At 53.4% G+C, this 27,970-nt stretch overlaps 9 protein-coding genes across 9 annotated transcripts; 4 read left to right on the top strand and 5 right to left on the bottom strand.

Moving 5' to 3' along the window:
• Positions 1-497: 497 nt before the first annotated feature.
• Positions 498-3,864, top strand: AYL99_11376 (hypothetical protein; the record flags this gene model as incomplete). The annotated part of the gene is made up of 4 exons (XM_018842882.1): positions 498-853; positions 919-1,041; positions 1,107-1,525; positions 2,273-3,864. 4 exons carry the CDS (start codon positions 498-500, stop codon positions 3,862-3,864), a joined length of 2,490 nt encoding a protein of 829 aa, XP_018687642.1.
• Positions 3,865-4,016: 152 nt separating this feature from the next.
• AYL99_11377 (hypothetical protein) lies at positions 4,017-5,154 on the bottom strand (the record flags this gene model as incomplete). The annotated part of the gene is made up of 5 exons (XM_018842883.1): positions 4,017-4,024; positions 4,110-4,596; positions 4,659-4,832; positions 4,896-5,056; positions 5,133-5,154. The coding sequence occupies 5 exons, from the start codon at positions 5,152-5,154 to the stop codon at positions 4,017-4,019; spliced, it is 852 nt and encodes a 283-aa protein (XP_018687643.1).
• Positions 5,155-6,001: 847 nt separating this feature from the next.
• AYL99_11378 (hypothetical protein) lies at positions 6,002-6,940 on the top strand (the record flags this gene model as incomplete). Its single annotated transcript, XM_018842884.1, has 1 exon — positions 6,002-6,940. The coding sequence occupies one exon, from the start codon at positions 6,002-6,004 to the stop codon at positions 6,938-6,940; it is 939 nt and encodes a 312-aa protein (XP_018687644.1).
• A 1,666-nt stretch (positions 6,941-8,606) lies between these two features.
• Positions 8,607-13,222, bottom strand: AYL99_11379 (hypothetical protein; the record flags this gene model as incomplete). The annotated part of the gene is made up of 7 exons (XM_018842885.1): positions 8,607-9,070; positions 9,145-9,382; positions 9,444-12,053; positions 12,112-12,708; positions 12,760-12,799; positions 12,865-13,093; positions 13,180-13,222. The coding sequence occupies 7 exons, from the start codon at positions 13,220-13,222 to the stop codon at positions 8,607-8,609; spliced, it is 4,221 nt and encodes a 1,406-aa protein (XP_018687645.1).
• Positions 13,223-14,303: 1,081 nt separating this feature from the next.
• On the bottom strand, positions 14,304-17,840 carry AYL99_11380 (hypothetical protein; the record flags this gene model as incomplete). Its single annotated transcript, XM_018842886.1, has 9 exons — positions 14,304-14,510; positions 14,598-14,750; positions 14,809-15,099; positions 15,174-15,481; positions 15,547-15,710; positions 15,774-15,796; positions 15,851-15,900; positions 16,879-17,066; positions 17,161-17,840. 9 exons carry the CDS (start codon positions 17,838-17,840, stop codon positions 14,304-14,306), a joined length of 2,064 nt encoding a protein of 687 aa, XP_018687646.1.
• Positions 17,841-19,347: 1,507 nt separating this feature from the next.
• Positions 19,348-20,757, bottom strand: AYL99_11381 (hypothetical protein; the record flags this gene model as incomplete). Its single annotated transcript, XM_018842887.1, has 3 exons — positions 19,348-19,645; positions 19,705-20,581; positions 20,703-20,757. The coding sequence occupies 3 exons, from the start codon at positions 20,755-20,757 to the stop codon at positions 19,348-19,350; spliced, it is 1,230 nt and encodes a 409-aa protein (XP_018687647.1).
• Positions 20,758-23,680: 2,923 nt separating this feature from the next.
• Positions 23,681-24,895, top strand: AYL99_11382 (hypothetical protein; the record flags this gene model as incomplete). Its single annotated transcript, XM_018842888.1, has 1 exon — positions 23,681-24,895. The coding sequence occupies one exon, from the start codon at positions 23,681-23,683 to the stop codon at positions 24,893-24,895; it is 1,215 nt and encodes a 404-aa protein (XP_018687648.1).
• Positions 24,896-25,048: 153 nt separating this feature from the next.
• AYL99_11383 (hypothetical protein) lies at positions 25,049-25,626 on the bottom strand (the record flags this gene model as incomplete). The annotated part of the gene is made up of 4 exons (XM_018842889.1): positions 25,049-25,144; positions 25,210-25,263; positions 25,328-25,443; positions 25,518-25,626. 4 exons carry the CDS (start codon positions 25,624-25,626, stop codon positions 25,049-25,051), a joined length of 375 nt encoding a protein of 124 aa, XP_018687649.1.
• Positions 25,627-26,256: 630 nt separating this feature from the next.
• On the top strand, positions 26,257-27,444 carry AYL99_11384 (hypothetical protein; the record flags this gene model as incomplete). The annotated part of the gene is made up of 1 exon (XM_018842890.1): positions 26,257-27,444. One exon carries the CDS (start codon positions 26,257-26,259, stop codon positions 27,442-27,444), a length of 1,188 nt encoding a protein of 395 aa, XP_018687650.1.
• Between the last annotated feature and the right edge of the window lie 526 nt (positions 27,445-27,970).

A 27,970-nucleotide genomic window follows, 5' to 3' on the forward strand; every position in this document is an offset into this window, starting at 1 on the left:
TTGTCCACGCGGTTTTGCTCGGTCTGCGGAGCAATCTGGCCCGGTCAAGTTCGATGCACTCCCCGTGCTTCCAGATGCAGAGTCCTTTTGGGTAGTTGAGTCGTCAGGTGTTGGCTGATACCGATGTCATTTCGGTGAGTTAGATAGGAGGTTCATAAAGGCTCTGATGCAGAGTTGGTGTTGATGGTACGATCGTCTTCACAGGCCTCGGAGGAAATTGTGAGATGGATTGTACTTACAGCACATCCAGACTCTGGGTTGGAAGTCTGTTGGTGGCATTGTGTGCTGTGGCATGGAGTCTGTCGAGGTCCAGGAGGCGAGCTGGCCATAAACCTCACTCAACACCACATTCATATCCCGCCGAAAAGGCGACAACACTCGAATCAAGCAGAGCACCAGCACTGGACTATGACAAAATCACCCCTTACAAGGGCATTCCCATCCACGATGAACCCTCATGGCCCCGGGCGTGGAAGCCTGGACCATGGAACATGACCATGGGAATCCGCAAGCTCAACGTTGACGATTGGATCATTTACGACAACCTCTTCCTTGACGAGCACCGACGGAAGTTTGAGAGGCTGCAAGATCCGGAGGTGCGACCCGTCATCTTTCAGTGCCAGGACGGCACGTATGAGGCCAGCAAAGAGGCTTTGGCGATCATCGTCCAGTACATCACGACTCGCTACCCAGACATGTTCCAAGTCGACGGCGACTACCTTCAGATTCCCTCGCTGGGCGAATCCTATCGCATACGGGAACCCTTTGACCGGCATCCATTGGAGATCGCTGGTCTGATCGTGTACGAGGATGTGTATGTGTTGCAGAAGGGCCCGGACGACATTTACTACCTGTAAGTACTCTGCCCCGATCATACTACTGAAGGAACATGTCGCCGAGAAAGCCATGGATTTTTAGGAAAGCCTGCTTTCTCTCCTTTCCTCCTGGATGGCACCTGAGAGACCGAATCGGCTATCCACTGTTCAAGATGCACCAGGCGGTACCTCACTGGAAGGAGAAGCTACAGAAGCCCATGGAGAGGTATTATTGGTCTCCTGTCTCATGCTGTCTCCCAGCCCCAGAACTAAGACACTCTTGCTGTCCAGATTCTTCCTAAAGTTGAAAGAAGGCGGTGGTGTCCAACGCAACAACCAGTTCATCCAAACCACTCCCGCCATCTACCACCCGGCACCTCTGGACGACTACCCGGTCTGCACGTCGATCGACCAGGTTCATATCCGGATTGAGCTGCAGAGCCTGATGCGAATGCCCGAAACACAGGCGCTGCTGTTCACGATCCATCCGTGGGTGTTGCCGGTCAAAGAGCTCGCCCACGAGCCAGGCAACTTGGAAAAGCTATGGAGCCACGCTCGCAGCTTCCCCGACTCCTTCTCCCGGTACAAGCTCCGGCATCTCTGGGGCGGAGTGCTGGACGAGTTTGCTCGGCAGACGCTGGGAAAGGAGGTGCCAGACCCGGAACTGGAGGCGGAGGCCGATGCATTTACTCTGCGTCAGCCGTCACGGGGTGGGTGTCCTATGTAGACAGAGATGGATAGAGTAGACCGAGTATAGCAAGAAGGAATTAGACTCGCAGGCATTCATTTTCTCCCCCTAGCCAGACACCTGTGAGCCTCCTGGTTAGGACGGACCACCTAAGAACCCCCTTATCAATGTCCTAGAGCCCCGTATCAACAAGCATCAAGGGTCCTTGGCGCCTATCAACGCCCGGAGCGCCCCGCCCAAGACGCCGTTAGTCTTCCTTGGGCCCTTTACACTGTACATATTACATAGATTATTATCGGCGTTGCTTTGGGATCTGGAATTCCTATCCGACGCCTATTTCATGCATGGTTGCTGTCCTTATCTTTGAATCTCCTCAGTCTTCCACCACATTTCCATCCTCGACGCTTCTCCTCCAAAGACTGAATTGCCAGTATGACAAATCTGTCAACGTCGTCATGATAGTGCAGTCAGTCAGTCAGTCTCTAGAACCACGAATCGATGGGGCCCCCGGCTGAGAGGGGATCGAGGTCTCGAACGGGCTGCCTGACCTGTCGTCGACGGCATAAGAAATGCGACGAACGCAAACCCAGCTGCGTGAACTGTGAGAAGAATGCTCTGGCGTGCGAAGGATACTATCAGATGGCTCTCTGGAAGCCTCATCTGCTGAGAAGCGAGAGGAACCACCGCAGGCAATTCTCTTCTCACTGTCTCTGTATACCTTCATGATGCTAACAGGTTACTAGACGCAACATTTCCCTCTCTGTCACAGAGACCGACGAGGACGACAGTGATGTTTTCGATGCGACTTGGACTTCCCTGCCGACCTCGACTCGAACACGATCTCCTGTGAAAGCATCCCCTCCTACTGATAAAACATTGCAGATATCGCCAGTCGAGCGTGACGACTCGGTCAACTCTGCACTAGTCTCAAGATCCGAGAACCGGAGTCTTGCCCTACAGGTTCACGGCCCCATCATTGGACGTAGGGCATCCATCTCCAAATCCACGACTTCTCTGCACCTGTCCCTTCTAGCAGACTCGGGCCGGAGCAAGACTGATACAGCAGGAGAGCTCCCAGCGTCCCTCACAAAGCCCCTCCCTCCCATGCCCTCGCCACCGGTTCCTTACTTGATCCAGGGCATCGAGACTGCTCTCGAGCACGAACTCTTCCACCACTACATCAACTTTGTGCCGCAGGCCTTTTCGTGGGCCACCATCCGCAGCGCGCCGTTCCTCTCGATCTTGATTCCCCTGGTCCTGCGTGATCGAGGGCTTCTCTACACCCTGCTCAGCATCGCCGCCACCCACCTGTTGAACCTGGGCCATGCACAGATGAGTGAAACACGGCAGCGAGCCATCAAGAGCACACGCTGGCAACTGCGTGGCAAAGCACTAAAGTGCCACGCCGAGAAAATGGCGGCCGTGTCGGTGCCGGCGTTTTCGAACGACAGCGTCCAGGTCAAACTCGATGCGGCGCTGGCAAGTACGCTGCTATTGCTGCAGCTGGACTGCCTGGACAGCGGCAAGGACGGGCATTGGCGCCTCCACTTGTTTGCCGCATCAGAGCTGGCTCGCCAACGGGTCAAGGAGGGCTGGAGCGACAAAGACGCCGACGGAGCACCGACAAACTCGAGGGACGAGACGGCGGTTCGTTTCTTCTTACACCTCTACCGCTACTACGACGTGCTAGCGTGCGTGACGCTGGACGAACGCCCGTGCCCCATCGACCCGGTCTACTCGTCCGAGGACATCGGGAGCTACAGCCCGCTGCCGCAGACGTATCACAGCTTACTGTCTATTCTGACGCAGATCGTGGAACTTCGCCGGCGGACGCAGCCCGAGCTGTCCCTCGGCCAGACGACCTCTACTACAAACCGCAATCTCGCGGATGTCAACATGGAGGAATTTATGAAGAGTCTGGAGCTGTGTACGAGGATTCAGAACTGGACGATCAGATCCGATTCCCAGGAGGATCTGATCCTGGGCGAGGTCTACCGGCGAGCGTGCTTCATCTTTCTCTATCTGACCACCTATCCGTCCGGCGTCGCCGACGCCAAAGTGCAGTGTGCGCTGGAAGAAGGGTTGGCGCACCTGGAACTGCTCGCCTCGCACGAAATGGCGCTCAAGTGCGCAACCTTCCCACTCTTTATCTTTGGAATCGCCGCACTGCAGCCGGACCAACAGGACATGATCAGCAAGGTTCTGGATCTCCGGTTTCACCAGTCCGGCATTGGCAACGTCGCCGAGGTTCTCGTCTTCCTCAAGGAGTGGTGGATTCGGGAGTACGACGAGAGCAATCGGTCTTTTTGGCTGTGGGAGGACGAGATCCGAACCCGACAGATGTACCTGTTCCTGGTGTGATGTCGTGGTCCTTCAGATGTCGGCCTTGAGAACGAAGCGATATGAACAGTCGCCCTGACTCAGTCTTTTTAGTGCCGTGCCCGCATCTTTCATGGGGAGGACCTCGATCCACGCGCGAATGTTCTTGTCGGCGGCGAACTGGAGCATCTCCCTCATCTGCCTGCTGCTGCCGATCATGGAACCCACGATGGCCTTGTTGGCGCCGACCAAGACCCCCGGCGGGATCCCCGGGAGATTCTGCTCACCCAGACCAACCAAGGCGAATTGGCCGCCGACATCCAGCAGCTGGAGATATTTGTCCAAAGGCATGTCGTTGGCGAAGGTGGTCGAGATGATGAGGTCGAAGGAGTTTTTGTTCTGCTCCGCCCAGTCCTCCCTGTCGGCGGTGACGATGAACCCCGTGGCGCCCATCTCCGTGGCGTCAGCCTTCTTGCGCGGACTGTGTGAGATTGCCGTCACCTCGGCGCCCATGGCGGACGCGAACAGGACGGCAAAGTGGCCCAGTCCTCCGACCCCGACCACGCCCACTCTCTTACCCGGTCCGACGCCCGCGGCCTTCAATGGGCTAAAGACGGTCAGGCCGGCGCAGAGCATGGGCGCGGCATGCTCGGGCGGCAACGCCTTGGGGATCGGAAAGACGAGGTCTTGGTGGCATCGTTTGTAGTTGGCGTAACCGCCAAAGGACATGGATCCATCGGGGTACTTGGAGTTGTATGTCTCGACCAGATCGGGCTACGCGTCCGGTCCAGGTCAGTATCATCGCTCATCAGGGTGAGGAGCACGGTTGACTGTACACAATAGTTTTCTCGATCACTCTGACACAGCCTACAAGAACCACACGTGGCCGAAAGGACTCCCACGCCGACGACTTGGCCTTCGTGGAATTTGGACTTGTCCACCTGTTCGCCCATACGGACGATCTTGCCGACGATCTCGTGGCCCGTCACGACGGGGTACATAGTCTCTGGCTGTGGCCACGTCAGTCATAACCGGCTCTCTCTCTCTCTCTCCAGACTCTCGGGGAGACGCACCCAGCCATCATTTCCCGTCCCGGCGCGGGCGGTCAGCAGGTCGCTGGCACAGACGCCACAGTAGTCGATTTTGACGTCGATGTCATGGTTGCCAAAGGGCACAGGCTCAAAGTCGATGAGCGTGGGACTGGCCCAGGCCGAGGACGAGGTGACGGCGTATCCTATGCATGCAGACACCTGTTACTCACGAAGAACTTGGGGTGATCTGAGGAGCCAAGGTCAGATGGGAGGAAGTACCCTTGAACGAACCCGACGACATTGCTGTGAGGGAAGCCTGCCACGTGTTCTCCAGCGGAACAGATGAGAAGGGATCGAGTTATCGCAGGCGGATCAGACGGATCAGACGGAGTGCACAGGAGAGCAGCGAGTGTGAAGAGATGCCGATAAGTAACTAGGGAGGTAGATATCAGTACAAACCTACCTCTGGCCCTGCATTGAACAGTATCTATATGTACCAACGATCCACCAACCATTCCCACGTCCGAAGCTTAGGCTATTCACCACCTCTGATTTTATCCAGAAACAGACGGACACACTTTTCAGATTAAGCAGTATGAGGTACAATCGGGAGTGGATAGATCCATTTCTGAACCACAGGCTGACTTCTCTTAGTAGACTGCCATCTCCGTCCTATCTGATATCTGTCCGTCCGTCCGAAAGCCGTCAAAATTCTGGCAACCCTCCGCTTACGCCGTCTCCCACCGCGTAAATGTCCGTTCTTGGGCATGCGAGCCGCGATTGGCGATGGGGATGGAGACGGGTGGGTCGCTGGTGTCGCTCGCGCCTTGATCTGAGTTCCTGGTTCCTTGGGTCTTGGGTGCAGTGGCGGGCCCCTCATTCCTTGTTTGCATACTTCCAGGGAGCAAGCAGCGACCGATAAGGCGAGACGATGGTGGTGGGCAGGCTGGGTGGGATATGTGAACCAGTGAGTTGTCGAGTTCGATGATCCATCCAAGTCACGAGTCACAAGTTCACGACATCATTGTCAACTTACCTACTTGATGGACATACATACATATGAAAGTCCCGGAGGCCCGGGGCCTTGATCAGATCTCCATGATCTTGGTCTGTTCCTCTCCACGGCTGCGACGAGGTTTCTCATCATCATGAGTACCACTACCGCTACAACTACGAATTCCACCACGCCCACGGCTACAGCCCCTTCTACTGCCACTCCTCCTCCTGCCACCATGGCAGCAACAGCAACACCACATACCCTCCAACCGCCCCCTCCCCGTGTCAAACACTCCGGAGTCACCATCTCCTACGACCGTCTCAACGAGGGGTACTACAAGCAGTGGCCTCCTCGCAAACGGTACACCATCCCGGAGTTCACTTTGGCGTCGGATCCACTGGAGGTGGTGGCGGCGTTGAAGGAGGTAGGGGGCGTGTTCGTGCGACAGGCCATGAGCGTGGAGGACGTGCAGCAGATCGAGCAGGACCTCCGACCAGCCCTCGAGGCCGACGCGCCGTGGGACGCCGATGACGGGTTCTTCCCCCCGACCACGCGCCGGGCATTTGGACTATGCGGAAAATCACGCACGGCGGCCGAGAAGCTGGTCGGATGCCCCCTGTACCAGGCGGTGTGCGGGCACTTCCTGACGACCAAGGCGTACCGGTGGCACGGCGACCGGTCGACGGAGCTGAACGTGTCGCCGCCGCAGCTGAACAACACGATCGCCTTCTCCGTGCGGCCCGGGGGCACGGACCAGCCGCTCCACCGCGACGACGACATCCACTTCGCCGTCCGCGACCGCGTCGACGTCTACCCGCAGGACACCAACACGCGCGAGCTGGGCGTCGGGTGGTTCGTCGCCGGGAAACGATCCACCAAGGAAAACGGCGCGACGAGGTTCATCCCGGGCAGCCATCTCGAGGCCACCGAGCAGCCGCCGGACGAAGACTTTGCCGTGTACGCCGAGCTGGAGCCCGGCGACGGGTTCATGATGCTCTCGAGCTGTTATCACGGCGGCAGCGCCAACACGACCCGAGATCAGGAACGGTTGCTCTTCAGCTGTTTCATGACACGGGGATATTTGAGGTGAGTTTCTAACTTACATACACACAAACACATGGGGACGGGGATGGGGCGATCGATCCATCACTCTCTCAATCTCTCACACCTTCTACTGTACATCCGAGACTGTAATGTATATATATATATATATATGTGTGTGTGTGTGTGTGTGTGTGTGTGTGTGTGATGTGCTATATCTATCTATCTATTAGCCATTCCACTGACCCGCTCACTTGCTTCGCTTTGTCTCTTTAGGAACCAGTATCTGGTAAGAAGACCATCACCCACCTAATTTACCCATTCTCGTCTCCTCTCGTCTCCTCTCGTCTCCTCTCCATCCTCCTCCTCCTTCTTCTTCTTCTTCTTCTCAGCTGGAGGATTCTTAAACAAGTCTGACTCGACTCGTTCCGACAGGCCGTGCCGCGCGAAGTGGCCAAGACTCTACCCGTCGAGATCCAGAAGATTCTCGGGTACTTTGTGAGGTGAGATCCCCTCATTTATCAATGTATCCATTTACCATGTTCTCTCCCTCCATCCCTCCCTCCCATCCCTGGTGATCACGTCGAGACTGACCCTTTGTCGTGTCTAGTAATGTAAGTTTACTCCATCACCATCTCTCTCTCTCTCTCTATTTCTCGTTCGTTCTACCTACTACGGGCCTAAGCCAAGCTAACCCAATCCTCCTCTCTCCACACCACGCAGCCCATGCTTGGCTGGGTCGACTTCAAAGACCCGCGCGTCGTCCTCGATCCGACCGCACCCCGCGTTGCCGGGTTGTAGGGTCGACCCTTTTGTAAGGGAGGGGAGAAGTTCGAACGTCCAACACGAGCAGTGGACCGTATCAGGAAAGATGAAACGAAAAAAGGAGTGGGGAGGCCGAATGAATGGGGCGTTTCTTTTTTCGGGCGTCTAGACAGAGAAAGAGAGAGCGAGATCGAGTCTCAGAGGCCCGTGTCTGTTTATGGGCCCTGGGTAGGTCATGCCGGTACGTTACAGTGCGTGAAGGAAACATCTATCTACATAGGGGTGGAACAATGTCCCCGTCAATTTTGGACAGTGGAAACGGTCTAGAGAGACGGTGGTGCTGGACGCCGGAGACACAGACAGACGGTCAGTCAGTCGGTCAGTCAGTCTACTCTGTGGGAGCCCCGTGTATACACTCACACACACACACACACACACACACACAGACCCATACGCAGAACGTGCGAGAACTCGTACACACTGACTGATAGGCAGACAGATACGCACCGACAGTCTCAGTTTTGTCTCAAGGACAACACCCCTCCCAGAATACACTATTATTGTGGCGGTGGCTCGATGATGCTAGAAAACAAAAAATCCTTCCTACTATGTATGTATGTTCCCTGTACAGTCTATACATTTCCAACTCGGGCTGGCTGGCTGGCTGCTTCTCTCCTTTTCGCCCTTCATCTTCTACGTTACGTTTGGGGAACTAACCTATATGCTGGGTGAGATTAGCAAAGCGGTAATTAATGTATGGGTATGATAATCAAGAAATAGTCTGAGATGTTGATGGGCCAGCCCAATTGCTCTTGTCTTTTTGGTCCTCCCTTCGGGACTATCTATCTGCCCCTCTCGGCGCTCGGGTCAATAAATTCACCACTGGAGCTGGCCCGTGAAGAAACGAGGTTCCACAGCCCTGCCCTACTTTCTCAAATGCTGTTTTCCCCTCAAACTTGCTCATTGTGCTCGTCTTTCGCCTTGTGGGAAATTTCCCCCCGCCTCACGCTGTCTCTCCAGGGCAGTAGGTGTTGGTGGACGGCCTCTCGCAGCTTGCTGGTCCACGAAGCCGGTTCGTTCGATCCACTCGCCGCCGTGGATTCATCGTCGTGCCCCGGTTTCCACTTTCCCGCTGGATGCTGCCGTTCGTCATCTGCGTGATTGAAAGCAATCAGCAACTTTTCTTTCATGTCCCAGAGCTGGAGACTCAGCGACTCGCTCCAATATCCGATCCAGACAGCTAGGACGACAACAAAGACGGTCACAGGAATTGCCGTGGCCCAGAAGATCCACTGGCCCTCCCCGAGGTTGCGGATATCCTGGGTGTTCATGCCGAGGAATCCCGAAACGAAGCTCATGGGCAGGAAAACGATAGTCACAATGGTGAACACGAGAATAGCTTGCCCTGGTCCTCCTGTTGGATGTCGACGCACTGAGTCAACAACTGGCGGAGCTCCGGTATAATGTCCAGGATATCATGGTATGCACTATTGTCTTTGTAATAATTCTGCCTCAATTTGGAATAGAGAGGATTCTCAAAGTCGCAGTACAGTGCTTCGCGGGTCTTGGTTGTTGTTTTGAATCCCTTCGGTGCGAGCATTCTCTCGTAGTCACCCAGGACCTCCCATGCCTGGTCCATAAGAGCCTGCACTGCAGAAGCTTCTTCTAGGAGGTTCTGCATTTCTTGCAGGAGACGACGCCGCGGTCGGTTGTTCACCTCGTAGTGCTTGAAACAGAGTGAGGAAGCAAGCACTAGAATCAACAATTCAGGTCTGGGGGTCACATACCAGATGATTAACTTGTTCCCGATACATGCCAATCAGGTTCAGTGGATGTCTGCTGGTCGCCCTGTCTTGAAGATCACCCAGCAGCAACATCAGGAAATACTCGGGACCAACGGTGTCGTACTGGATACCGGTGAAAAATTCTTTGGCCCGGCTCATCAGCATCAAATTGGATCGGGCTTCCTCGAATGCCCCTTCAGCACCATACCCGAGCTCAACGATGTGACTAATGTGGTCAGGTGCGACGAATGAGTGAAATCCTCGAGACGTCTTCTGGTACGCTTTGAGCGCGAACGACACGGCGTACCCTGAATACGACACCATCATGAGAATCCGTTCAAAACCTTTGACTAGGCCGTTGGGTAATCTATACGTCGAGTCGTCAAACTTTCCGTTGTGGCAGGTACCCGTAACGATTTCGTTCTTCAAGGCGCGCAAACTTGCACAGTGATCCAGCACAATGCCGACGACCTTTCTGGCATCACATTGCAGTTGAAACCCGTCAACCAGGTCCCCTGTCCTGACCCACTCCTTGAGGCCTTTCTCCGATTCCGTCGCCGAGAGGAAATGCTCCTTCTGCAGGTGCTCGAGAATGTTCGCAAGCTGGGAGTATGGCTGGCTGGCACGGCACGCATCACAACGATTGATATCGCGTTCGGGATACTTCAGGTCTGGCTCTTGGACACTTCGAGGGGCCAAGTCGGCCCTGACAACATAGAAGACGTCGGGACTTCTTGCGGGACCCGGGTGACGCTTACTTACAGCGGTGGCATTGGGTGGCTGATCATTTGCAGATATCAACCGCTGCAGCCCCTGGATCCATTCGTCGACGGCGTACCAGAACTTCTTGACCACCACAGAGGGGTAATCGTGAGGAAGGAAGAATTCCAACGGTTCAACCAGAATATCGCAACACAGCTTGACTTGCACAAAGATGTCATGTGTCGATTCGATTTCGTCTTCCGCTTTTACTGTTGGACTGGCTTCGCAGAAGCTGGTAACCGTCGCTGCGACCGCGTCTTTTGATGATTCGAGGAGACGTTTATAGATTGGGGCCTCCTTCTCACTAAAGGCACCAGGCTTATGAGCTTGGATTCGCTTTCCCTGGGTCAGATCCGAGTGGATTTGTTTTAAGACGAAATTGAGTACCCGCAGATCCGGACTGTTCCCAGTATTGCTTTCATTGCCATCGCTGTCACCGAGTCTCGCACTGTCCGGCCTGTTCGTGGCACTTTGCTGACACTTGTTGGCTTTATCGGCGGCAGTGGCGGAGGTTTTGCTCTGTTTTTGGCCTTTTACAGATCCAATAGGCCAGAGAAAAACCGGTGGCGGTGCCGGTTGTAGCTGGTCAGGCTTATTTGGATCTGATTTCCAGGCTGGTCTTCGCCGTTCCTCTTCTACCTGCGGGCGAGTCTGGGGTTCCGCGGCGAACCCCAGTGTTTTGTCTCCTTCAGCTGTGTTGCCTGTTGTTCCGTTCCGCTCAGCCGTGTCTCGAGCACCCACAGGGACACCTGAGGATTCCACGATATGCCTGGGAAAGTAAAAAATATGGTCAAATTTGCCAGGGGAAGGGGCAACGTTCGTGACAATATTCGGGATACTCCGCACAATATAGTTGGGGTCCTTACGTCTTCTCCGTGTCTTAAGATCCCGTTCTTGTGACCGGATTCCGTCCTCCCCGGGAACGAGAGCACTGGCGTCTCGATTTCGCAGGAGTTCTGGATAATATGACGAAGATGCTCTTCTATGACTTTGACGCGTTTCTTTTGCATGGCCAACAAGGCCGGGGGAGGCTGTGCCCAATCGGGCGCCAGGTCCGCTGGGCCTCTTATAAGGAACCAATGCCCAGGAATTGCCGCGATACGACTCTCGTAGTCTGGTCGACACGCTGCCGGTTTTGACGGGGTTGATCGTAGGATAAGGAGGTCGCGTTGCAGCCCAAGTACCCCGGATATTCCTGCGGGTAGAAGTTTTCTTTCTCGCTTCTGGGTACTGCTGAGGATGTTTATCTTCATTGGCCTCAGGCTCTGTCATCTCGGAGGGAGAGTCTACAATGTCCTTCCCGGATTCTCCCTTCGGGAGGAAGGGTATGCCTGTCTGTTCATTGTGGTCTGCACTGTGATCCTTCGAGTGGTCCATGGCGGCATCATCAAAGGCTGTCTCAGAAGGGTTGGACTGGTCCTGCCGAAACACATCGGCGACCTCACGTTCAAGCTGATCCCGCCTCTCCTGATCTGCTTTTCCTGGCTCGCACTGATTATGTCTTTTTTCTCTGGCTCCCATGTTGGTCACCGTGGGCTCATTGATGTTCTTTGACGCCCGTCTTGGCCTTGATCTTCTTGACCGTGGGTCATCGGAGCCAGACTGACGGGATAGAACGCTAGTCTCATTTCGATCTCTGAGGGAATCGCTGCCAGGAAGACCGGGAACCCCTGGCGCTTCGTGAAGGTATACACTTACACGCACCGTAAAGCTGAAGTCAGTTTGACTGCCGAGAAACCGCTGCCATTCCGGCGCGGTGATTTCATTCCCTTCCTCGTCACTGAGATGGTAAATCTCAGCTCTTTGACCAAAGCTTCGACCACACAGCCCTACGACTTTATCCATCATGGCCTAATCCCTATTAATCAGCGGGAAAGCAGTACGGAAAGCGTCGACAAAGCCTGCTTACAAACCAGGTCCGACACTGTTCCAACGGAATGAAGAAATTTCGGTCGGTCGGATCCAATAGGCGGATGATCTGGGGTCCACCAGTCTCGACTTGTGATATATCCTCGACCTGGATAGAAGGCCCAAGCATCTTATCGACGGGCGCTGGAGAGCTCGTGACGAGAGTACCTGGCCAGTTGTTACAAGACAGCTGGGCATCGTCGAGGGCGGTCATACCTGAACTGAACAGCAGTGCCCAGAAACTGTGTACGCGAAGAATGTCTGACCTCCCCAGTTTCGTCCTGAGCATTTGCTTTGCATCTCGTAGTGTAGTGTCCTGGCCTCTGTAAAAATACTCGAAAAGGGTTTGTGGACGATAGCATTCTAGACGAGCATCGGAATCCGAGCTCAACGTCCCGGTTTGCAGGTACGGCGTGGATAAGAAAATGGCCCATTTGCTTGGGTCCGTGCCACTGTGGCCATCGCATCGGTCGGCTCTTGGTTTCAGAAAATTTCCGTTGGTATGAACTTGCTCAAGCTCTGCGGTCACTTTGCTCAGCAGAATGGATGCGAGACTGCGCTCATCCTGGTCCACAGAGTCAATCGTCGCCACAAAGGTCTAAAGTTTTAGGTTACTTCCTGGTGACGGCCGTCATTGCTTGTTCATTACCTGAAAGTCTTGTAGCGTCCGGTATGTAGTCTGTAAGTGACTGTCAGGGGGCCAAAGTGATTAGATCTGCTGGTCGTGTCCAATGTCTAGGTTAGATGGACTTACATCCACCGGCACTGGTAACTGCCCTTTGGTCCAGAATTTGCAGTCTGGGACTGTACCACGCCAATTTCCCTGCCATGCTGGTCAACGTACCTCCGGATACTTAGGATGTCTTGCCTCTCGATGGAGTCAATGTGGTAAAGGTGACGCGCATGTTGCTGTCGTTTGAAACTCAATGTTGTGGATCGTCTCGCATGTGTTTGTGGGCCAAAGTCTGGATGGCTGGAGATGCCTTGAAGCTCAATATCAATAACATTGTCAGGCCGATACAATACCCGGTCTCTATCTCGTGTGTGTTCTTGTTCAGAACTGACAGACTCATATAAAGAGGATGTAGAAGGGGTGGCTCGTCCACCTTCATGGTCAGAACCTCCCGAGCGCCTCGGATACCTCGATGGAGAACGACTCTCGGCTCCAGGATATTCAGAGTCAGATTCCATAAGTGAATTCGTTCGGATGACGATGGATAGCCTGATCTGATGGCGAAGGTAAGATGCTCTTTTTGCCAAATGCTCCTTCCACTGGAATCTTTTGCTCAAGGCCGCACAGGAACGATGAAGGTCCTTTCAAGCAATCAACGAGGCCTTCCGTAGGGGCAAGTGCGTGCTCTTTGGGAAGGACGTCGAAACGGGACACAATGCCTCCGACAACCATAAAGGCTCGAAGGGAGTGAGACTGGCAATTTTGACGACGGGAGCGATGCCCGTCTTTGTGTAAGGAATTGTACCACGCACTTCCGCCGTCTAATATTCGAGAGCCTCAAATGGAGTTGGATCTTCTGGTCGTTTTATCCATAGCCCTCAGTTTCCCGAACTGCAGTTAGTTGAAGGAAGAACAATGAATATGCCTCCGAGTGCGCGCCGTTTACGCAGCTTTATCATTCGTTAGGCTGAGAATCAATCTCGAGCTTCGTAATGCGAGCTGGAGGCAAGCAAGCTGCGCCACCACCATTTCGGGCGAAGGGCAGCTCAAAGGCGCCCGGAACAAACTGCCCAAGTCTCTTTCGGCTCTTCATTCGCTAGGGTTATCCTCTTTCGACACAGGTGATTTGCAGCTTCGTAGAAGGTAGCGTAGCCCACTTGTTCTTTTGCGAATGCCGGTAGCCTGCTATGCCGTCTCAGCCTCAGCCTGATCTTGAGCAGGAGCTCACCACTGTTCACCAGATATTGTGTTGCTTGATGTTCGTTCAGGCTTTGAGAGAAACTCTAGAAATATGTATGTTGACTCCATGATGTGTAGTCCGTCGTTGAGCTGTGATGGAGGGATGAATGGAGTGGTTGGGAGAAAGTAGGAGCCGGGAGCAACAAACATCGGTTTGATCAACAGCCACGGCACGAGCCACTGACCGACCCTCCAGAACACAAACTTTACAACACTCACGACTGTCTCAATATTCCAGTCTGTTGCAGAAAGTCGACTTGTAGCTAGGTCACCAGGAATGTCTATAAGGTTGCAGATTTCCAAGTCAGCCGTTTCTTCTCTTCACGCCTGTCCTCCTTGCGTTGCCCAAGCCACCAGCAGATCAAGGTCAAGACCGTCAGCGGCACGGTGATGACCCAGTAAATCCAGAAATACTCCGAAATCAGCCAGTGTTTCTCGCCTGTCGAATCGTCCACGTTGAGTGTGAAGAAGCTCATGCTGAAGATGGTCTGCATGAGCCCGTTAGCCATTCGCGGAGTTGAAGACACCACTCCCACCCCTCTGTGAGTCTCGAGGAGATATTCGGAACAACTTACGCAGACAAATGTGGCCGGCAGGAACGCAAGCGTGACCACAGAAATCGTCTTCATCGAGGCACTGTCGCCCCTTGCCGCGCTGCTGATGTCGACCGTCATCCTGCTGATCGTGACTGTCTCTTGCGTGTCCCGTTGCACGACGAGGTTGAAACCCTAGCCCTGCATGTCAGATGGTTGCGTGAGAGGGCTAGTAAAGGGACGGATAGCATACCAGGTTGATTTCGTTGGACAGTCTGTCGTTGAGAGATTTCGCTCGTCGCCCAAAGTTCTGGAGCAGTCCCAACCAAAACCACATCTTGTTGTGAGGACAGTCTGGCTTCTCCCGTGGCCCAAAGGAACACTCACAGATTCTACCAGAACTTGAACGGTAGTCACCCAGCAGCGTTGTGAGAGTGTCGGCAGCCACGGCCAGAACTTCGCAAGTGTGGATGGTGTGTCGAGCGAGGTCGTGTAACTGAGCGAAATCGATGGACGAGTCGACGTAGCGAGCGTCCGATCGTTTCTGAAGATATTGGGAGGCAATGGTCAGCAAATCAATCTGTCGTGTCACGAACATGACACTTTGACAAAAGGTACCTTTTCAATCGCCCTGATCTGATCTCTCAGAGACCAGACCGAGAAGTCGTACAGCCGCGATACCTCAATGACAATCGCGCACTGCAGAAAGGCCATAGCCTCCTTTGGCGGATTGCTCTCCCCCGAGTTCAGTGAATCCAGGAGCTCGACCTGGAATACTTGCGGTGTGTCGAAGCAGAAAGCCACCGCGGCTCCGCTGGCTAGAGCGTATATGAAGAAGCCCATCTCGTACCAATGGTAGTCGTATGTTTGCTGGGAAGCATTCGCCCTGGGTTTCAACTGCTTGATCAGAAACTGGAACCACGAGGCTAGCGGGCAATCTGTTAGCAATGGTCATGTGGAAGGGCCACCGTGCTTTGAGAGGGAGACCTACTGTCCACCCGCGTCTGTTGGTGTCCGTCGAAGCTGCGTGCACTGCCCGCATAGCCGTTAGCTTCGCGGCAGATCTTTTCCCACAGCATTGACGGGTATGCCCAATCGGTGCACATATGGTCCCTCAGGTGTTTGTTGTCCTGGAAGAGATCCCGTTTTGCGAAGCTGACACAGACTTGTCATGAGTTTGCCGCATACACCATGGAGGGAGAGTGGTCCCACACAAACTGCACACCCTGCTCCGGCCGAGTCTGCCCAAGTATAAGTTCCTCCAGTGTTCAGTGATCATTTCATCGGAACCTTACCTTGAGAAACGCATCTGCATCGGCAGAAGTCTCCTGGAACTTCCCATCGACTGTGAGGCGTTCCACCAGGTCAGTTTGAAAGTGCTCTCTGGAGATCTAGGACTGGTAGGCCCCCACCTTGTTTAAAGATCTTGAAAGATGCCATCCTCTATAATCGATATAGACAGCATCCACCACAAAGGCTGTTATGCCGTTCTCGAAAGATGCAGGGAGGGAAATAAAAAAGTTTAGGGCGAGGTCAGGCTGAGAATGCTTGATCGACGGCCTTTTTATATGTTTGTCTAGGGATCCCCGTGGTGGTTGTGGAATGGGGGCGAATTTGTGGCTTGAGGCACCAGTAGACGATGCCAGGGCGCGATTGTATGCGCCTAGCTGCAGTAAACAGCGCCGGCTAGGCGGGATACTGCATGCCCTGCCTCATTGCCCCAGATGCTCTTTAACTGGCTTGTGTCGGAACAACTTTTGGGACATTGCCCACATAATATTGGCAAGTTTGTCCATTTTTTGTCGTACGTCGAAACTGCAATACGCGGGTTCATGGGGAGGCGACACTCTTACACCAGAGAGACACGGGTGATCTGTGTCATAAAGGGTTACCTTTCCTGTTTGGCAGGATCTGTTGGTAGTTCAGCGACTGCGTTCAAGTTGCTTTACGGGTTCGGGACTTTCAAGGCTTGAGAACCTCGATATCTTCCTACGGGTACCAGGCCCGAGGGACACGATGTGCCCATCATTGCTTGGGCACATTATCAGCCCCCAGAGATTTGGGGAGCGATATGTCCACAACTGCGAGACTTGAAAAGCGCCAAAAAAAATTAAAAAAGAAAGAATTAAAAAAATCCTAGGTAAGTAGATAAAATTGCAGGCCTCACGGCGTCGTCATGCCAGGGCACCTACAAGAGGGCGGAATATCATGACGAACCATGTAATAACCAACATCTTCTTCCCTTTACCACAAGCGACTCATGAACAAATCGTCCTCTTCAGAAATGCTACTTCCTTGGGATGCAAGATTTCCCTCGCCGAACCCATCAACTGGTAATGATCCGCATCCACCAGAACCACTTCCTTTGGCTCGCTCAGCTTCGCGTACCACCTCATGGACATGTCGGGGGGACTGTTGGTATCCCTCGCGCCCACTTCGAAGAGGACGGGCGTTGGAGTCACCTTGTCGAGATGTGAAATGGGCAGTGCAAAGGTTGAGACGTCCTCGAGGCTGAGATAGTCACTTCCGTCAGCCCAAGAAAGAAAGAGAGGAAAGGTGATAAGCTTCTTTCAAGGAGGGTTGGGGGCGAAAGAAATTCACTCACCTTCGTACTGTCAACTCATTCTTCCAGGTTGATCCGTTTGTCGCCCACTTGGAGAAGAAGTCCCACGACTCCTGGCTCGGCAACGTCGCCTGCACGCCGGGCTCGTTGCTCACCACCGGCACCCTGGTCGGATCCTTGCCATCGGCACGGGCCAGACGCTCCATCTCAAACAGACCCTGCATGGCCAACATGGCGTGAGGCGGAGCCATCCTTCTCACGATCTCGGTGCCGTCCATCCCCGGTCCCAGCGCGATCACCGCTGTCACCCGTCGATCGATCGCCGCAACGTACACAGCCTCGGCCGCGGAGAGGGAATACCCCCACAGCGCGACCTTCGACCGGTCGACGTCCTCCCTGCCTTGCACGTATGTGATGGCGTCCCGCATATCGCTGGTCTGCAACCAGGTTATGACCTCTTGCCGAGGTTGACCTGGGGCGGTGTCTGAGGTCCCGAATCCTCGATGGTCGTACACGAGGCAGGTCATGTTTAATTCCTCGGAGAACTTGGTGGCGAGCTCCGACAGGCCCATTTCCTTGATGCACGACAAGCCGTGGGTCAGAATCAAGCATGGGAGTTTAATTCCCGTTGAAGAGCCGCTGGCGGTGGGCGGAGGGGTGAAGAACCAGCCGCGAAGGGTCACGCCGTCGGAGGTCTTGAACGAGACATCTGTTCGAGGCATATTGACCGACTGCTGATGGTGGCCACTGCGTTGTCGAATTCAGGGGGTGAGAAAGATCGCTGTATCTATTATCAAGGCTCTATATCAAAAATGTTGACCAAGAGAGCGTGTTTTAGCATTCAGTAATCAGCGAGCTGACAATCCCAGACTATTTTCATGTCAGTGCTCGTGTGTGGATATATATGTATATACTCGAGTCCCAGCCTACGCGGGCTATAACCTGCCTCCTAAGACACCAGGCGTCCACCATCTAGCGATCCAAGCATAAGACGTGAGATGTAACCTTGAGCTTGGTTTGTCTAGGGCAAATTCTTCAAAATCAGCTTTCACGACGGCAAAGGGAAGACTATTCAACGGCCTCTTTTTCCCCATTCGTCGCCTCCCAGCAGAAGCAAAAGGCATGCCGATCTGACAGGGGCAAATTGATGCGTTCCCGAATGCGGCCTTACCAATACCGCACGGTCAGCACTCTTAAGTAATACTTGTTGGTAACGGTTTCAGACCAAAAGGTAGGTTATCACAGCCTTGCCCTTGTCCAAGGTTGGATGGATATCCCATTTGGACAATGCTGACCGATGCCCCAGTCGTCAAAAGGGAATAGCCGGATAAATTCCACTCACTATCCCATTGTCCAGGAGCACGTAAGCTGATTTGGGGATACCTGTGGGTGCTTGTGGTGCAAGTCTTTTGGCTTACACATTGGACCCGAGATCTCTCTTTCATGGATCGGTGGTGTTCAGAATCGAAAGTCTGCCGTAAGCGGAAGCTGTGCGGAGCTGCCCCTTTGCTATTCTCCAGAAGCAAGTGGAGACATATGTATTGTAAGTGTCGATGGTGCTGACGGAATAATGCTCGTCTACACCTAATTGCTTCGCGGTCACCTCCTATCGTCGCCCCAAACAGTGTGGACTGAGCTGGGATGGCCATCTGGTGGGGATCACGGAGCGGCCGTTGAAGGAATACGAGCAACGTGGTCGGTGCTGACAGCGTATCTGGGCCCTATTTAGCAAGTCCTCAGACCATCTCTTTATCCAGACATGACTGCTGTGACATCTGCATGCCACACCTTAGCTCCTGGCACTGGTCAGAGGGCATTTGAGCAGGAAATGAATGTCCGCATCGACTGACCGCATCGACTGACCAACGAGGAGGGATTGAGACAATATCAACAACATCAACTGAGAGTCAAGGAAACATGTTTCATTTGTATGCCTATCCACACGCAAGCGAGCTCTAAGGAGCCCTGTTCGCTCTCAACCACAATCTGCCAGTACTAGATCTTTCCCAACACAAGAAACCCAGGACCCAACACTCCAGATGCGCACGCGCTTCTTTTGGTTTGTGAGAGCCGAGTCACGAGCCTCCCCCCATCTTGTTGTTTGTTTCGTCAAAAAAGAGTCGATCGCTCAAAAAAAGGCCTGACTAGCGCAAGGACTGAGACATCACCCGTTGCATATTAAGCTATTCTAAGATGAGCTGAAGGAGCAACGCCAGAGGACCCAATGCTTTAGAGAAAGAACATGGCCGCGACCAGGGCACCTAGGCCGGTCATGGAAGAGCCGGGACCGAATGAGACAGCGGCATTGCTGCTGCTGCTGGAGCTGCTTGTCGAAGTGGACGAAGTACCGCCGCTGGTGGCAGTAGGATTGGTCTCAGGGTTGGCCTTGTTGGTGAGACAAGTGTTGACACCCTTGATAACGCCGTTGTCATGAGCCTGGTCGAAGAGCTGGCAGATGGTCTGGTTGGTGGAGGTAGTCTGCACATTAGATCCACCTCGAACGTCGCTGAGTTTGTTCATGGTGACGCTACCAATTCATGTTAGCACGAACGGCCGAAGACACCAAAAGAACCCGGGAAAACGTACCTGGAGAAAGTTCCTGCAAAGTCGAGAGCACCAACAATGGTCGCCAGCTTAGGCACACCATTAATAGCCTTCAAGTTCGTGTTGTTGGCAACCAGAAAACCGCCTCCAATGATGGTCAGAGAGGGAAACGAGAAGCTCGCCAGGTTGGGGCTGTCCACAAAGGCCAGAGTGCCGCCGGTCTGAGTCAGGTTGGGTGCGGAGAACGTCTCGAAGTTGTCAGAGTAGAAGCCCATGGACCCGGCGACATTGGAGAGAGAAGGCATGTCAATCTTGCTGACGTTCCGGAAAGTCAAGTTCGCAGCATCCTGGAGATTGGGGAAAGAAATGGCAAGGTCCCGGCCGTTGGCGGAGAACGAGAGAGAGTTGGTGACATTGGCCAAATCGTTGACGTTGACGTTGGTGAGGTAGGGGTTGTTGTTGATGTTCATGCTCCCAACAGCAGTCAATTCAATACCATTAATGTTATTCAATTGAGTGTTGGAGATGTAAACAGTGTTTGCTCTTTGAATACCCTGAGCCATATTAAGGCTCTGCAGGGCCGGGAGACCAACCCAGTTGATGTTGTTCACACCAGTGAGGGAGTCAAATTGGAGTGTGGACAGGATGGTGAGGCCGCTCAAACTCCACGTTCCTTGGATGGTGTTGATCTGGTCCGAGGTGATGGCAGTGAGTTGCGTGGCGTTGTTACAGGTCAAGTCGCCGGTGATTTGCTGGACACCATTAATCGCGATTTGTCCAGATGCTGAAGGATCAATGATGATATCGCCATCATATGTATCGCAGTTGGCGATTTGCTGCGCGTCGGCGCTCGTCACAATTGTGATTGAAGGACCGTTACAGATGTCATTGCTGCCGCCACCGCCGCCGCCGCCCTGTGCTGAAGGAATGTTAACATAATCAATTCTCTCAGCCACGTATGTTCCCACTTGTGACGACCAACTCTTGTGAATCCGCCATGTAGCACTGGAAGAAACCTTATATAAGAAAAGAGGACGTACCCAAGACGGAACTCGCTAGCGCGAGGGTGGGAAGAATGATTTTGGAGAAAGTCATGGTGTTCTAATATCAGCGATGAGCTGCAAGCCAAGGGTCAGCACGCGTTCCCATACACTGCACTTGGTGCGAATTGACAGACAGAAGGGTTGATCGAGGTTGGCCGAGGTGACAGCGTGACGGTGACGCGTTTCCTGAACGACAACAACCCAAACTGAGGCGAAGGTAAAGGTGAATTGAAGAAGCACTCACCTGCAATGCAATATTAAAAGAGGATAGAAGGCGTGAAGCTGGCCCGGATCAGGTCGTAAGAAACTTTTGAGTGGTAAAAGAATTATCAGTTGAGTCCGCAGTGAGAACACAACGAGGATGAGATAAATTCAGCTTCAGCGAAGGAGAAGCTGGTTTGTTGATGGTGGTTGTTGCTTTGGGAAGACTGTTAACACAACACAGCCAACGGGCAGGGACGACTCTTTTCTGCCCCGGTAGTCAACGCGTGGCTGGCTCTCTGTGAAGAGAAGATAGAATGGAAGAGTAGCAAGGAAAAAAAGAGCAGCAACGACAGACTGTTGTGCGGTGCAGGCGGGTGTGTGAAGAGAAGGGGGATGGCAGGGGAAAAATACACGCAGCGAGGAATTGGCAATTGAAGGGATTGGGGGGCAGGCAAGAATGGGATTGAGTTGGCAGGGGGGTCACTGATTGGCCGAGAGACCGCAAGCACCTCCGAAATGGCCTTGCTTTAACATCCACTCTGGCTGGCTAGTGAGCCATAGGGGAGCCCTGGTGGCCCTTTGTTTGACCGTCTGGCGGGCTGCTACCCGCAGCCCAGGGGCCTCCCTCCTGGTCAAACCAGGGGAACATGCAGCTGCGGTGTGGCTGTCAGTGGTCGGGTTTTGGGGGGCAGCTGCTGCAGTTGCCGTCGCAGGTGGAGCCTGCGGAGTTGGGGTTGCATCATTAGCGCCGCCTACAAAGTCAGAAAGAGGGCGGAAAAGGAGTTGGTTTGTATGTGTATTGTCACAAACAACATCTGCAACCAGTCCATCTTTCCATCTTTCCACCAACCCATTGCCTGCTCCAGCCACTTCATGCAGCTCCAGCCCACATACGCTGCAAACCACCCCAATTTCTGCCTCATCCGGATCGTCCTCTTGGCCACACACTCTCCAGGCTTTGACAGAAGTCGCCCTCCAAATCTGAGACATCTGATGCTTGAAGATGGAGCAGATGCAATGTACCGAGTACGGAGTACTAGCCACGTTCAAGCAAAAGACGAACGACACACCGGATAAACTCACGCATGTCGTCTGGTAACGCCACGCTTGCAGAGTCCTTGTCAGAGTGGATAACCCGCCATTTCGCTTGTTGGTACTTTTCTTTTTCGCTCCGGCCACAGCTACGAACTATCGATCCGCATGTGAAATATAGCAGTAAGACGCTTCCATGCTCGCGTGCGAAGCTTGTTGCACTCAGGCAACGGTTATCAACGCCCCGAAGCACGCTGATACTACGGAGCGAGCCTAGTTGAGAAATACAGTGGCATGGCTTACTCCAAGAGATATTCGATATGACGAGGACACAGACCCAGGATGCCCCATCTTGCCAGTGGGAATTTCGTTTATTGTGAGAAAAAGTATTGGTGCCCTTCCTTTATCTATCCGGTACCAAGTAGGTAATGTTTGCTACAGATTTGGTAGAGCAGCCAGTTCGCAAATCATCCCGCCAAATCCCTGATACGAAAGCTGCAAATGTCGAGCTGCCAAATGTCCGACGTACGCAATCGTGCAGGACCCCTGCCCTTGCTTCGACCTCAAGTCTCACCCCGCAACCAGCTCTACCTGATCGTCAAGAGCAAATCCTCCTTCATATGGGCAGATGATTCAGGGTCGATGATTTTGTTCCTCTGGCGACCGGACAACTCGCTGATCTGAGTCCATCAAGGTTTTTGATAACCTTCCGCTGCCATGGCGCATCCAACACCACCGGATCTTCATAGCGCGCGTCCTGCAGACTCAACCGTAACGGGTTAAAGTCCGCCACACTTGTTCCACCATCTGTTTTAGTGCGTTGTTGGATGACAGTACAATACGAGTAAGCCCCTGCAACGATCCTGGGACAAGTTCCCGCCGTAGAGATAGAGCCTTTCCGTGTTTGGGTGTCCACTCTCGATATCAAGGCTTCAAATTTCCATCAGATGCGATCAGCAACTGACCTGGTGGATCGCTCGGACTTGATGAGGCATTGTCCGATATTAAAGTCGTGGCAGCAGGACAAGGAAGGTCTTCAGATGAAAAATTGTTGAACTAATAATGGCCTGGAACAAGCCAGTCTCCGCAGCATCTGCAACGACAAACTTGAAGCTCCCATCTGGTGGCCGCGTAATCCACTAGCCCTGTGCAAAACCAACTCCCCGGATCGAGAACGGCGTCACAACGGGAACTTGCGTGCTCAGACAACCTCAGATACATATCGCACGACATGACACGTTCTCTGCTGCATACTTCCGAGAATTTTCTGTTTGAACTACCGGTGCTGTCCGCGCATCAAACTCACAGGATGTCATCCCAGGCCACCGAGATGTCGAGCGTAGGTAAATAACAAAGCGTGGACGAGACAGGCATCTGTGTCGATGGCTACCGGTCCGGAATGCCTTGCCGGCTTATGTCAGCTACATGCTGCTCAGCCACATCAGCCACAGACGCTCGGCGGCGGCAGCAGGCACCGAGAACGCCTGAGCCAATGAGAGCGAAATTATTGTATGGTTTCAGGAGAGAATATATCATCATTTTTATCTAACGTCAAAGGTACAAGAACTCTCTGTCGCTCTTCTGCCTCGGCTTCCTATTCCTTACAGACAGGGCAGGACAGGTTCTAGATTCTCCCGAGTACGCTTGAGAAATACTGGACTTTGTCCATTTGACGTTCACTGAGGAGGTTTATAAGTGTACAAAGCTCCAGTCGTTGAATGCTAGCGCGTTTGTTCATCATGTCTGTCCGTCGATCTAGCAGGATCGCATCAGTATCTGTCGCTCCAGCAGCGGATAAACCTGAACTGGTGGAAAACGGGTCAAAGAAACGGCGGTCGGCTTCCCAAGGGCAGGATTCAAAAGCCAAAAAACAAAAGGCCCTTGGCACCGTGGAGCAGACAACAATCGAAAAGGAACAAAACCATGTCCTCAATGGAGTATCCAAGGAGGAACCCGAGTTCAAAGTTCCTGTGACGCCAGTGAAGAAGGCGAATGCGCGAAGGATCCCTGCCAAACAATCCAAGCAACCTCCATTGACTCCAACGCCGAGTCTCATCAGCGTTATCCGAGCTCCCTATAGCTCTGGGGATATTGACGACGCTACTCCTCCTCCTGACCGCCCTGTTGAACCGCACGTCACCAACGCGCCATTGGTCACGCCTGGAGGAACACAGCACGTAGCGTATGAAGACACTCTTCCAGAGTCGACCCCTTCAAAGACCGGCCTCCCTCGGCCGACAGCGACAACAAATACCCTCCTGGATCAGGCATGTGCCCACCTCATCAGCGTCGACCCACGCTTGAAACCCCTGATCGAGAGACATCCGTGCCATATATTCTCAGCCAAGGGTCTGGCCGAGGTAATTGATCCATTTCGCTCGCTATCTAGCGGAATCATGGGCCAACAGGTGTCGGGCGCCGCGGCCAAGTCGATCAAGAACAAGTTTATAGCCTTGTTCAACGAGGACGGGTCTGAACAAATACAGTTTCCGACACCAGCACAAGTCGCTGTGACGGACATTGCAAGGCTACGTCTTGCGGGCTTGTCTCAGCGGAAAGCAGAGTATATCCAGGGCCTCGCTCAGAAATTTATCACCGGGGAGCTCACGAATGAGATGCTCATGAAAGCTTCCGACGAAGAGGTCATGGAGAAACTCATTGCAGTTCGTGGCCTGGGGAAGTGGAGCGTAGAGATGTTTGCCTGTTTCGGATTGAAGCGACTTGACATCCTTTCGACCGGCGACTTGGGTGTGCAAAGGGGCATGGCTGCATTTTTTGGCAAAGACGTGAAGAAACTTAAAGCAAAAGGTGGCGGTAAGTGGAAATACATGTCTGAGCAGGATATGCTCGACAAAAGCGCGCCATTTGCGCCCTACCGGAGTCTGTTCATGTGGTACATGTGGCGAGTGGAAGATGTGGATGTCGAAGTCATGGAGCAGAGTACACTGGCGTAGAGGCGTGAAGGCATAGAGTCTGAAGCAATGTCAACTTGCATATAGGGTTCCCCTTCGAGCTCCCTCTCTTGGTGTGGTATGTACAATAATTCAGCATTTGCATCCGTTTTGAACCCCGACCAGCCGCGTCGATGGTCCACCACCGGTGCCACTTTACTTCCTTGGTTCAACAATCATCGACTCCAGATCAGCGCGCTCCTTCATCTCTCTCTCAATTTCTTCGATGATGGGACTGAGGTACGGGACATCCTGTGAAGAATGGGTGAGCAAACTAGATCTCCCCGAGAATTTGCGTGCGTTTGAGAAATCCTTACGTCTTCAGGCTTGGTATGTTCCGCAGGGGGGAGTAGATGATGTGACAGAGAGCACTATAACAAAGCCCATTAGCTATGTCCCGGATCTCCTCTTCTCCATCGCATGGGTGTTCCTTACCTGGAAAGCTCTTCTCAGGCGGAAAACTCGGTCGTAGGCTTCTTTCGGGGGGAGTCGCTTGAGGGCGAGCTGGACGGTATCGTTTTCTTCGGGAATCAAGTCGTCATGGCGCAGACCTGCCAGAACGGTCAATATGAAGACTGCAAAATAGAAAAGAAGAAGCTGTTCTTTCCCCGTGGCATGTACTGACCTAGTGACCTGTAGCCCGCAGTGTTGACGTACCAGTTGGCCAAGGGCATCATCCACCGCTTGAGCCATGGCCTCTTCAGAATGTACGGTGCTAACGAGGGGCCGGACATGGTGAGCTGCTGTCGAGGGAATCTCCTGGAAATATTGCAATCAAGCTGTAGGGAGAATGCGTGTGGCAGAGGTTGAGGTGGTTCGCGCAGACACTGCCTGGAGCTCTCGGGGGCCCGCCAATTGCCAATCGCCAATTGGCGCAGACGGCGACAGCTTGGCATTGGCTCGGAACTGCAGAGGGAAGCTTGACCGACTCGCTTCAATGATTGTCCTTGCTTTCTCACCCCCCAAAAAGCAAAAGCATCATACCTGCCCATCACATCATATCGCCCCGACTTTCTCACCTTCAAACCCAGGTGACCTCCACTCACCCACCGAGGGCATCGTCAACCTCCCCAGCTTCTTTCTCACTCTTCTCTGCATTGCTATATGGCCGTATCCATCCATCGCTGACAAGGGCCTTGCTGCTCTCTGTCGGCTGCACACCGGTCCTCGACCAGACCCCGCAGTAACTCTATCCAACGCTTCAGCGGTCCAGCGGTCAACTGTGCAACACTGCAACTGAAACTGGCAGCTGCCCTGCTGGAGTTTATATCCGCTGCCTCAAGCTCATCTTTGTTCGCCATGAGCTCGTCATATGGGCATCTAGTGTCGTCCCCCTCCTGAGACCTCTGGAAACCACTCTTCCAATGTCCTTCGAGAGAGAACCCGAACAGACTCCTGCCATCTTAACATCTCAATCACTCCGGTCATCCCAATATGCTACGCCGATCGACCACACCAACCTCTCACCGAATATGTCTCCGTCTCCTTCGAGAGACTCCGCTATCGCCCGCATCCAGATACAGTCGACACAAATTCCGAAGGCGTGGGTGTCTCCCATCTGCGGCGCCGGCGCCGGCTTTGCCTCAGGCATTGTCACTTGTCCTCTCGATGTAATCAAGACGAAGCTTCAGGCGCAAGGCGGATTCACACAGCGAGTCCAGTCCAAGAATCCATATGGAAGCATTCAACAACCGTACAAAGGCATCATTGGCACTGGCAGCGTCATATGGCGAGAAGAAGGTATCCGTGGCATGTATAGAGGCTTGGGGCCCATGCTGCTGGGCTACTTGCCGACATGGGCTGTCTATCTGACGGTATATGAAAATACTCGAGAGTTTTGGTATGATCAGTGTGGCAGCTGGTGGGTGGCTCGCTGCTATTCATCGCTCACCGCCGGCGCTTGTTCCACCGTCTTGACAAACCCCATCTGGGTCATCAAAACTCGGTTGATGTCCCAGTCCAACAAATCTGCTACCGCTAGCGACGGGATGCGTGCTCCCTGGCACTACACTTCTACACTCGACGCCGCTCGCAAAATGTACCGCACTGAGGGACTCCGATCTTTCTACTCTGGCTTGACACCGGCATTGCTAGGTCTCACTCACGTGGCCGTCCAATTTCCGCTGTACGAATATTTCAAGATGAAATTCACTGGGTATGGCATGGGTGAGCATCCACCCGAAGATAGTACCTCAAATTGGCTCGGCATCTCCGCCGCTACATTTTTGAGCAAGGTCTGTGCGTCGACAGCCACCTATCCTCACGAGGTTTTGCGCACTCGTCTCCAAACACAACAACGCAGGTCAGCGCTTACGACTTCGGATGGCATGAAAGTACAAGCGCGCTACTCGGGCGTGTGGCATATGTGCAAGGTCATTCTCCAAGAGGAAGGCTGGCGCGCATTCTATGCCGGTATTGGTACCAACCTCATCCGTGCGGTCCCGGCGGCCATGACTACCATGCTGACCTACGAATGGTTGCGGAACGCCATCACTCGAGCGCAGGAAAAGGGTGAAGAGCTGAAAAAGTCGACTGACGAATACCCTGTATGAGCAGAAAACATTGAGTTGCTCATGAATTGAATTACCTGCCCTGTGTTGGAGAGCGCCGGAAGCCTACCGCAACTCCTATGTATCCCTCTAGGCGCTCCGGGCCTTGGGGTGTCAAATTTTGTCTTGGCTTCTCGGGTTCAAAGCCTGTTTCGACTCACGAACGGGCTTACATTTTGACGGGCTTAACCGTCGTGCTTCCTCCTCAATTGATGGGATAAATTCTGGACGCTTTGAAGGATGAAGCATGCTGAGCAGAATAAACGGATGAAGACACCCGGTGCACGGAACGTTTATCGTCCGTTTGCTTGACATGCCTCTCCGATGGTGGGCGATGTGCGCTTTTCCTCCTGTCACAGTATGAACACCAGCACCTTATGCTGGAAACGGATCAAAGAGGAAGAAACCAAAGAAAAAGGCCACAGACATCAAACCTGTTCAGAAAGAAGTCCTAACGTGGCACTATCTGCATAAGGTATTTTGATGCTATGGCAAAAAGGATGGCAAAGGTATTGTATCGAGCCTGAGC

The sequence above is a fragment of the Fonsecaea erecta genome (genome assembly GCF_001651985.1).
Source record: "Fonsecaea erecta strain CBS 125763 chromosome Unknown Scaff14, whole genome shotgun sequence".
Lineage (NCBI taxonomy): Eukaryota > Fungi > Ascomycota > Eurotiomycetes > Chaetothyriales > Herpotrichiellaceae > Fonsecaea > Fonsecaea erecta.